Genomic DNA, 11863 nt, shown 5'->3' on the forward strand with positions numbered 1-11863 from the left:
TCACAATCATAAATCAACCAAGATGCAAACCTGCAACATTTCATAAAATAAAGTTTGTCAACACAAAGGTTGGTGAGCAATTCATAAGTTTAATCATATTAGTATATAATAAAGATAGCCACAAAACTTGCATACGAAACGATAAATAAAAGTGGTAATTTGGATAAATAGATATCGCTAAACACATTAGCGACACCTAGCTATAAGGGGATGCCAAATAGTCTAGGATTTTATAGTTATCGTTAATTGCATTACGTTAACGACACCTTGCTATAAGGGGATGCCAAATAGTCTAGGATTTTATAGTTCCACCAACCAAAAGCGATAAACACATAGGCATATAAGCATAGAACACCAAATCGAGCAATTATTTAGGTAAAGTATACAACTACGTTTGTGGTTTAAGATTCAAATATAAAGCATTTTGTTGAATAAGTATGAAATGTCACCCCCAAAATAAAAGATGGAAAATGGGGTATGAAGTACTCACCTTCAAGTAGTAAACTTGAAAGATGATAATTTGGAGATTTGTCGGAACAACGAGTTTAACGCACAATGCTGACGGGCGACCCGTACGAAAGCAACTAAGTGATATAAAGGATATAATTACGCTTACGGGATTAAGTTAATTCCATGGAATTAGTTGACTATGGTTACTCATATGTTTGCAGGTAGGAGGAGGTAGAGGATGAAATTACGAGAACGTGGGTGAAAACGGCGAAGAAAACGGAGTTGAAACGAGAAAGATATGAAGAAAACAAGAAATTGAGAAAGAGCTCCACCGTGGTCCACGGTGTTGACCGTGGGCCACGGTCAAACAGGCACCAAAATCAACAGAATACACCGTACCATGGCATTCTGAGCACCGTAACTGGACCGTGGTCCACGGTGTAGACCGTGGCCCACTGTCTGACACGTGCCTGCTGAGTTTGGGCCACTTTTTAGGCCGTTTTTGGGTGTCTTTTCACATACCTTTCAATTGGGGACGGCTTAGAGGCGATTTTTGAAGATAATAATCATATATTGGGTGTTTGTACTCATTTGTTTATGTTTGGGATTGATATAAACAAGATACTTGATGCATCAATGATCTATCGAGCTATGAGTGGCTAGTTCTATTGTATTCCTCTTAGGATGTAAGGTTAATCGCAAAACACTTTTATTTATTGTTATTGAACTTGGATTGATTATCTAAATGTTATGTTAGTATAGTCATGATGTTTGTGTGATTGTTTGTAGCTTGTCTTTATCGCTTATATCTAGTTTTAAACCATGTGTTCTTGGTGTCGTTGACAACCGAGATTTAGTGGAAGGAATTAGTGATAATCGTATTGATTGATTGTTGAGTAACAACCTCGCATTCTAGGAATCCGAGTACTTAGTTCTTGATTAATCATAAACAATTGCATGTACTCAAAACCGAGATATTAAGGTTTATCCATCGAATGTTAACAAGAGTGTTGAGTAATAACTCGAACCCCGAGAGGAATGCTTGTTTAATTATTCGTTTACAACTTTCGTGTTAGTTTATTTTAGATAAAAAATCAAATCAAAACCAACTTGGAAATTACTGTTTCGTCATTTACATTAATATTAGTTAATCCTTGAGCTACTTATTAACACACTTTCCACAAACTCCTCGTGTTCGATACCCAGATACCACTATCTATTTAGTAGTATTTGGTTTATATTTGAGTGAGTCTTCGACCTCACGTCAAATGCCTAAAAAGAAAAGAAGTATTGAATTTAGAAAGGTTATCTTGAAGGTCTTTAAACAAAATAAATGTTGAGAAATGTAAATAATTAAAGTTCAAGGTTTAAAATGTAACTATTTAAGAATTTATAATAATAACCCTTTAAAAATGTAAGTTTGCTCGAAACCGGGTTAAAGTATCTAACCTTAATATTTACTCAACCTATGCTAAGTAATAAGGTGGGTAAAATGCAAGAATGCAAATCCTTTTGGAATAAAGATACTAAAACGGTTTTTTTATCGAGTGTTCGGGTTGTCAGTTCGGGTCTTGATAATTGGTCAAACCCAAAGTCAACTTTCCAAAATATTGAATGTTATGAGATAACTCAATAAAATTTAATAAGACTTAACCAAGTATGTAGTTCTATTGTTTTAGAACTAACGACGCATGTTAAGCGAGTGTTCGGTTTTGTCGGTCCAACTTTGTTATGAGATCAAGTTGGATCCAACATTTCCAAGTACTTAGAAAATATTTAAAAATCAATTTGTAACTATTTTTAAAGAAATATACAAGTCTTGATGGCTAAAAAAACACACTTGTGTGTCTTAAGCGAGTAAGAATCGGTTTGGTTCGGTTTCCATCTCACAACAAGTTCATAGATGGTTTCCACATGTCCAAACACTAAAGAACTTGTATAATAATGTACAAATAAAAATACTTTAAGTTTTACAACCAAAAGTTAACAATAAAGTCTTTAAACAAAAGTTCGATTTTCGGTTCGGATCGTGTTCCGGGTTAAGACCGAGGTAAGATTCTACAAACCCATAACCATAGAATTTGTAAAAATGATTTTAGTAACTTAGATATAATAATAAGTATGTTTAAACAATTATTTAACAAAACTAGTAACAAAGTTCGGTTTACGGTTTAGAGCTATTTACGGTTAAACCGAAGCATAGACTCTTAAAAACCCATAACCATGGAACTTGTAAACATGACCAACAAACTAAAATAAGCAAGATTAATATGTATGAACAAGTTATATATATATATATATATATATATATATATATATATATATATATATATATATATATATATATATATATCAAAGACACGAAGTCCTCCATGAAGCCTTGCCTTATGAGGTCCGAAATCTCACCGACAGGAATCAGAGAAGTAACTACCAAAGGTAAACAAGGGGTGTATATTATATATATGTTGCACAACCATAAACAAGTATTATTAAGGCTACATAAACTAATTAAGATGAAAGACTAAAAACCTTCAAGAACACTTAAGAAGATAACCTTGAATCTTTGATGTTTGAGAGAGTTTTTTTTTTTTGAGTTGTAGCAAGGGAAAATGAAGAGGAAATGTGGTGTATATATAGGGTAATGTTGGTGGTCAAAAATGGGTGTGAGACACAAGAGTTTTCATGCAAAATGGATCAAGACAAAAACACAAAACAACAAAAATAAATAAATAAATAAAAATAAAAATAAAAATATGATGTTTTCAAGACCCAACAAGTGTGAAACAATATTGTAACATAAATCCATCATTTTGATTATAACATAAGCTTCGGTTTACAAATCGGGTCGGTTTACATAATAAACAAATACAAAAACGAATACAAACAAGACCCGAAATTGACGAATGTCACAATCTGGTTAATAATGTAGAGATATTATAATATAACTAGTTTTAGATCCCGTGTAACACACGAGATGATCCAAATAATAAAGTTATAAATAAAGCAAATAACTACATGCTGTATATGAAAAAATGATTTCATCTATACTTAAATCTATATTATGTGTACAAAACTTGATTTTATTTATATCAGAAAATGATTTTTTTAAATTAACTTAATAAATAATAATAATAAAGCAGGTGCAAAAACATACCTGATAACGGTCCATCTATTGGAATTTGATTCTCAGTATCATATATATTTATATAATTGAGAGAATTTTAATTATGAACCAATTTAAAAAAAAAAAACTTTTTATACAATAATAGTTCTAAGCTACACCATGAAAATGATTTTTATAATTTTGAGGGGGCTTCTCGACTTTGCCATAATGACAACACTAAAAATAACACGTTAACATGTTCAATTTTGTGAATGTTTTGTTTCACTTGAGCATAATTTTGTATAACATGTTTCACACACTACATTTTAATCACCATTAAAGGAAAAGTCAATGCTGACGCAAATGTTTCAAATTTGATAAAAGTTAGAAGCATTGACAGGTCTAGAGGTAGCATATCGCAAATGTTCGCCGTCTTTTCTTAAATTTTAATAGTTGTGGGAAAAATAGTCAATTAGCCAAATCCCGAATCTTTTCATTATTTCGAAAAATGTCATTAAAAACAAATTCGAAACCTAAATCACGTTTAAAAATTCTAACTTTCATTTTTTTGACATTTTCAAGTCAAAACTTTGAACACGTAACAAATTTGATGATAAATCTACTTGAATTCTCGATTTTTAAAAATACTCATATGACCCATTTTTGACCTGCAACAAATTTTGAGTTAAATGTAATTAACTTGTACCACACAATCTATTTATCAGCTTTTGACCCGCAACAATCAAATTTAAGTTCGACAAAAAACCTGAACAATCATTGATAAAAAAATACTGAGAAACTGACTATGATAAACTTTATTATATATGAAAGTGAATGGTATATATTATTACATTTTAATATATATATAGTTAAGTAAAATTAACTAAAAAATAAATAGATAGATTTAAAGCATATATTTATAAATTATAAGAATATTTATTTTTATAAAAATGTATATTATATATAATAAAATAGAGTTAAAGGAAAGTAAATAATTTAATAATGTTATATATATATATATATATATATATATATATATAAATATAAATGAAGTGTAAAAGGAAAGTGAATAATTATTGATTTATGACATAATTATTAGTTTGGAGGAGAAAAAAATACGAGCCTTAACCACAAACTGACATGTGTCCACAGCTATTTTATTTATTAGAATAGGTAGATTTGTTGTGCATTTAATGATATTAATGATGTGTGTAAAATGTGAGAAAACATGTTAATACACCTATACAAAATAAAATATGTGCATTGACCATTTAAAAATTAAAAATTTGAATGAAACAGGTTACCAAAATTTAATACATTACAAGTGACACGTGAGAAGAATTGATAGTCAAATTATATTAAAAATGGTATGTTAAAAAGGGTATTTTATGTTATTGACATATAATATATAGTAAAATTAAAAAAAAACTTGCAATAACCACAAAAATATTTATTTTTCTGGTAATACTGAAAGACTAAAATGCATTTTAGGGATGTGAATACTTGAATCTAATACGTGTACAATCTAATACTCTTATTAAATAAACAGTTGATAAATAATAATCAGATGAGATCGCATGTCTAACCACATGTCAAATACCTAATAACTGGTAATGAACTGGACCAACTGAAACAATAAAATGGTGATATTTAGACATACTGAAGATCTGATCGGTCACACGTCGGTCAGCTAGACCCAATCAATCAATCAATTATCCGATTTGAACTAGTTGTGGCTTCCTCTTGTGACTTGATCATAGGTAACAATAAAACGATGTGTATTATATGTATTTGCATCATAAAGCTTTAGATATATCACTTCACATGAACTTCCACACGATACATAAAATCTTTCTTACCCAGTTAGCACCTTTAGTGTATTTCACCATAATATTATATTAGGATGGGAGGGGCGCTCCTCTAAAGTATCCTCAGATGCCTTAATCACAAACAACACTACTCTCAAGTATCCTACTCCCCCCCCTCCCTCTTTTTTTTCTTTTTAAATAAAATAAAACATTTAAAGTAAAAAAATAAAATGAAGTAAATGAAAAAAAAAACAGAAAGTTTAACACATGGTTAACACTAAATCAAATAAATGAATAAAACTTGACTTATTTTTGTTGGGCTTTGATTTTGGCCGTTTATTTATCCTTTTAAAAGCCTAATAATAAAATGACGTTTTTTTGAAAGAAAAAAAAAGCCCAACGATCCAAACCCAATGGCTAGATACATGGTCTCTTATCGGTGAGTAATACCCGATTAGACATACCCGACATGGGTACCCTAACCACTGGCGACAATGTACCCAATTACTCAATTAGGATACTATACCCGAATTCAGGTACTTGCGACCGCCCCTTCCCTCCTTACCTAACAACTGAAACTATAAAAACATCTAACTTTCTGTTACAAAATTTTCCATGTGGCAAACATGTCAATCATGAATGAACCAATTTTAGGCAACTTCTACATTAAATAATAATTAACTAAAAGTCCATTACATAAAATTTGGTACCATGATACACTCTTTTAAAATAGTACTTGGCTATCTGGGGCATAAATCTAATACAAACTCTTCAACTGCAGTAGTGTCATAATCATCAACTGACACATTACTATTATCTGAACGTTTTCTTGTAACCATTGCTCGCATTTTCGACACATACTGAGCTAGATATGAGCTGTCAAACAACATGCCAACAACTTCCTCCATTGTTGGCCTATCCCCTGGATCTCTTTAAACACACAACAATCAAATACTAAGGTGTCCTGTCACGTGTGCAGGTATTAGCCACGATCAACAATATAAGTTATTAGTATCAGAAGGAATTTTAAGTGAATTATAGTGTACTTAAACGGTCCCACGAAATGTGTCAACATGAACACAGTCAGTCTCGTTGGTTGCTCTTGCGAACCAAAAATCTGATAGTTTCAGGTCAAAGCTTTATATAACTATAGAACTAATTAGTACGTCATGGATTCCACCTTGTTTACTTCGATTTGATTCCATGTAAAAGGTATATAATCAAAATCATGTATTTGTTTGCATGTTTTATAAGGCTTGTTTTGTGAGGCTTCTTGTTATTTTCAAGACACTCTCCCTTGATTACTCTTTCAGGGAAGGCTACAAATGAACAAAATATAGCGATTGCTGAACTATTTTCCTATAGATTTAAAGAAAATCATGTGTGAGGCATCGTCAGTTCTATCAATAAAAGTTTGTTCATATAATTCTCTATTTCTACTCAAATCATATTTGCAAGGACGTACCAGCGCCGCCTATTCTTCAACATCGGTTGGAATGGATGGTGACGATTATTTGTTTCCATTTACTTTATGTTTGGGATTATTACTCAATGGCATGTGAATCGTTTAACCTTTTATACTCTACATATTAAACTTATGAAAACTCACAAACATACGTGTTGACAAAAATATATATTATTTTCAACGTGCTACAGTTTGATTCGATGCAGTGCTAAGGATAAAGACAATTAGTTTACCTTAGGATATAATAAATTGAACTCTATTTGATTCCCCGATGTAATATTGCCATTTGACCTTTTATAAAAATTGTGTATTTGCGAATGTTTGAAATGAAATAAATATAATTATTGACATTTTAAATAGTGTTACGAGATTATGAGCAATTTGTCGTCCAAGGTCGGGATGTTACATAGATAGTGCATTTTTCGAAGGGTTCACTGCATGAAATCTATCTAAACTGTACCCCAGTATACTATCTGCATACACTACCATACTTCCTCTTGTATGTTAAAAAAAACAAAGAAAGAAAGAAATTTGTGCTTTATCATTATTCAATGTAAAGGGTGACCTGAAACTGGTTATAGATGACGTTACAGCGGTTACACTGGAGTGATGCAAAGCAGTGGCGAAGCTTGGGCTAAATCACAGGGTGACCGAAGTCACGGACCTAAAAATTTTTGGGTTGGCGATTCGGTTCAGGTTCGGTCAAACAATATAAAATCTAAATATCTATTTTTTTCTTCATTCATTCAAAGGACTATTCTTACCAAAATAATAATAATAATAAAATGTAAATAGATAATTTTTTAACATACAAGGATCTAGAATATTTATGATAATGCGAGAGGAAGGGTGAGGGTCTGGAAGAAGAACTACAAAGCAGGTAACAACCTATAAGAGTTTTGAAATTATATCGAGCTTGTGATCTAAAATTTCAGTCCTGACCCACTGCTTTATGTTTTGGCACTCTTCGAGTTTGAAATTGATTCATTTATCGCCATATAGGAAAGGAATAAAAGGTTACATTTTTCGACAGTACTTTTTTTTCTTTCCCAGCATTAATACCATGAATCACGATCGCTGACAAGTGGCCCGGTGGGGTTGGACCCCACTCAAAATCATCCCGGTATTATATATATTTATGTAAAAATTGAACAAAAATAGTTTAGGCCCCATTAAACTTCATTTAAAGGCCTAGACCCAAGTCCTGATCTTTCCTAAAAACAGAAAAAAAAAACACAAAATTAGAAGTTTGGTAGTGTGATTCAATCTAGATGCATTTTCATGCAGTAGACCCTGTAAGAAATGTACTATCTGGGGAATAATTCGGAAATAAAGTCTCTAACTGCACCAGTATCGTAGTCGTCTTCACACACAATCCAAGAATTGTGAACACGGGTGCTAGTAACATATGAGACAGAGAGAGTGGCAGGAAAGCCATCAAGCAGCATGGAAACAACTTCCTCTATAGCTGGTCTATCCTCTGCATCTTCTTGAACACACAACAGCCCAATCTCGAAAAATTTTGTCCTAGATCTTGAATCCACATCAAGTCTGGGATCAGTTATATCTGCGAGTGTTCCTTCATTCCATTTTCTCTCAATCTACAACAATTCACCATGGATGTTAGATTGTAGCTATACTCCTTTATACCATTTCTTCCAAATTAAACAAATTATATCTTCATTTGCATTTTCATTTTTCATTTTATGACCGTATGATTTCTCCTACACAAATAAGTGAAAAAACTAAGATCCAAAATCATGACAGGTAACCAAAATGCTTTCCCATGACATTTACAAGTTGCATAGAAGATATGTAATTAATTGAAAAGAATTTGGTCATACATATTTGAGGGAAATATCAGTGACCGCTCTACGCCCAGTCAAAAATTCCAAAACCAACACACCAAGACTATAGACATCTGCCTTGGTTGACAAATCGCCATTTTGCATATACTCCGGTGCCATGTAACCCCTGTCACACGCAAAGGTTTAGCCATGATCAAAAATACAAACGATAAAAATCTTAGATTCTTAGTACGTCAACAGATGAGCATAAATAATAGTTGTTCTTCAGTACTAACCAGGTTCCACGAATTCTGGACTCGTGATAATAAGTCTCGTTGGTTGCTAAACATTTTGCAATCCAGAAACTTGACAATGTGGGGCTCAAACTTTCATCTAAAAGAATGTTTCCAGGTTTTACATCACAATGTATGACCCGGACCGGAGCATCCCTTTGAAGGTAAAGAAGTGCCCTAGCAACATCTAGTACTATTTTGTACCGCTTATCCCAGTTCAAAAGAGTACACTCCGGATCTAAGAACATAGATAACAAAACAGATGTTATGTCAAGGTTTATTCATCAACTGATAATAATTTTAAGGACTAGAATGATAGTATAACTTTGAGATGACTGATGAAAAAGACTAACAATTCTTGTTGTTTTCTGTTCAACAATGCAGTGATCTCAAGCTTGAGATGTATACTTCAAAATGAAAATGCATACCAAATATCAAGTGATCAAGGATTGAATGCAGTGCAAAGTCATAGACAAAGAACAATCTGGTTCCTTCAATGCAATATCCGAGCAACTTAACCACATTCTCATGTTCAAGCTTTACCAGTATAGATGCTTCATTCATAGAATATTCTCTACGTCCGGTACCGTAAAAAGACTCAACAACTGCTATACTTTGTCCATTTGGTAGCTTTCCCTGAATAGAAAGATCAAGTTGGTTATAGAAGATAGCAGAAAATCTTGGAAGACATGTAGTTAGGTGATTTTGATACCTTATACCAGGAATCAGATGTGTGTTGCGAAATTTTATTAGCTTCAGAGAAGTTATTAACTACAATATTGATATCTTCAAAATCAAACCGACATAACATTTGGTTTTCACCACCAACAGTATCAAAGTATAGCTCCAAGGAGTTTAAACTTCTATCTCCTATTACAAGTTCAACAAGTAACAAGTTATTAGATATACCGGTAGATATAAAAAGTAGCAAGAAGATGATTGTTGCCAATTTAGAAAAAAAAAGAAAAAAAAAAATATCGCGTCTGCTAGTTAATGTGTGTTGGAAAAATTAAGAGGTAAACTAAAAACATGAAAGAGGAAGAGTAAATGATACCGGTGTTCTTGTCAGACATAAATTTAACTCTCGGAGCCTCTTTGGTAGGTTGTAACTTATTGTTGTCTTTCTCTTGTAATGCCAGAATAGACTCAAGACCGAACACAACCGCTGCCATTGTAGGTCGTTGTTTTGGATTCTTATGCAAACATCGTTTTGCAACTTCTGCAAACTTCTTTAAACATTTAGGAGATATTGCCTCCCTTATATCATTATCAACAATTTCCTTTAGCCTACCTTCTTTAATGGATTCTTGAGCCCATATTGCCAAACCGCAATGGTCCTCATCAATACTATTATCTACTGCTCGTTTTCCACACAGGACTTCAAACAGTATCACCCCAAAAGCGTAGACGTCAGATTTTCTGGTCAGCTTACCAGTGTAAAAGTAATCAGGATCAAGATACCCAAATGTGCCTTTTACGCCAGTGTTGATGTAAGTCGTCTGCCGGTTTTTTGGACATATCTTGGACAATCCAAAATCTGCAATCTTAGATTCCCAACTGCGATGTAACAATATATTCGAGCTTTTAACATCGCGATGTACAACTCCATGCTTAACACCCGTACCAGTGTGAAGATAGTCTAACCCACGAGCAGCCCCTATGCATATTGTGAGTCTTTGAACCCAAGATAGAGGGGTCTTTCGCTTGTGGAGATGGTCTTCAAGCGTGCCATTTGACATATAAGGGAGGGGATATCCACTAAATGCTTGAAGCATTTTGCTAGGCTAGCAGTTCGATGTTTACATAGCCATCCAAAGCAACGGCCTACGATGGCAGAGATAGTGGCGGGTCTTGAGTCTGTGCTAGGCTTACAGGAGAAAGCCAACAATACAATTCATGCTGGGGGCATGACGATATTTGGTAGAAGGGTACTGATGTTTGTCTTTCCATCCAGTGGTAAAAACTCAGGTATAATTTTCTCTTCCGCATATCTATATTAATAGGATAGCCTTCATGGGATCTTAGATAGCAGGTAGGTTTTATTAATTTCCTTATTTAGGTTTGTATTGTTACCTCACAAGTGATATATTAAGATAGTTCCAGATCTGATTACCAACACGCATTAATAGTAATACACCAGCAGTAGCAGAAGAATGTTCATTTATACTGACTTATGATAGCTTCTGGCTGGAAATATGTTTCCTTTAAAAGTGCTGACTGATAGATAGTTATTTAAACACATATCTGATCTAAAGTGGTTTTTTTAACCGGTTAACCAGCTGGTTATTTTATTTTATATATATATATATATATATATTGCACTTGCAGTAGAACATGTAACAGTAGATGAAGTAGAAAGTTGCAGTTCAAGTTCTTTGAAGTTATTTTCAGCTATTGTTGGAGATGAAAGCAGAATACCATGCGCGTTTGATTATGAAACTATTTGTGTTGCAACTAATAACTTTTCCAATGCTAATACAATTCCGCAATCGACATTTGCTTCCATGTATCAGGTATCCATAATCACATATCAAATTATCGATTCCATAGGCTGCAAAAACTAACCCAGTTGCTGTTGCTCTTTGATCAGGGGATTCTAAAAATTGGACAACTAATAGTAATTGCACGGCCTTATTCTAGTTCTGTTTGTCAAAGATCTGGAAAAGTATTGTCATTATTGGTACAACTTAAACATGAGAGTTTGCTTAACTTGCTTGGATATTACATTGAAGAAGCAACGCCGTGGTTTGTGTTTGAGCATGCAGCAAATGAAAGCTTGGATCGCTTGATATATGGTATGAATTTTAATTTTAAAATACGTACATCTTATGGTTATTGTTCCGGCATGTTTCAACACAAAGCATACTGCTAGTCTTGGGAATATGATGCATTTTATATGATGCCTTTTTCAATGTCATATTAAGTTCAATGGAATAAACTTTTACAAACATGTATTT

At 33.1% G+C, this 11863-nt stretch overlaps 1 protein-coding gene across 1 annotated transcript; it reads right to left on the reverse strand.

The window, feature by feature from the left end:
* Nucleotides 1–8133: 8133 nt before the first annotated feature.
* On the reverse strand, nucleotides 8134–10681 carry LOC143613583 (cysteine-rich receptor-like protein kinase 36). Its single transcript, XM_077087256.1, has 6 exons — nucleotides 9961–10681; nucleotides 9619–9776; nucleotides 9335–9542; nucleotides 8910–9144; nucleotides 8671–8800; nucleotides 8134–8427 (listed from the first exon to the last, which is right to left on the reverse strand). The coding sequence occupies exons 1-6, from the start codon at nucleotides 10679–10681 to the stop codon at nucleotides 8134–8136; spliced, it is 1746 nt and encodes a 581-aa protein (XP_076943371.1).
* Between the last annotated feature and the right edge of the window lie 1182 nt (nucleotides 10682–11863).

Source organism: Bidens hawaiensis, unplaced genomic scaffold (genome assembly GCF_021521415.1).
Source record: "Bidens hawaiensis isolate Kalapana, Puna unplaced genomic scaffold, B.hawaiensis_p1.1 tig00037734_1, whole genome shotgun sequence".
Taxonomy (NCBI): domain Eukaryota; kingdom Viridiplantae; phylum Streptophyta; class Magnoliopsida; order Asterales; family Asteraceae; genus Bidens; species Bidens hawaiensis.

Coding starts and splice junctions, on each gene's coding strand:
- LOC143613583 (XM_077087256.1), bottom strand. CDS start 10,681: ATGCTTCAAGCATTTAGTGGATATCCCCTCCCTTATATGTCAAATGGC. Junction 9,543..9,618: donor CATCTGATTCCTGGTATAAG/GTATCAAAATCA, acceptor CTTTCTATTCAG/GGAAAGCTACCAAATGGACA. Junction 8,801..8,909: donor TCCAGAATTCGTGGAACCTG/GTTAGTACTGAA, acceptor TGCGTGTGACAG/GGGTTACATGGCACCGGAGT.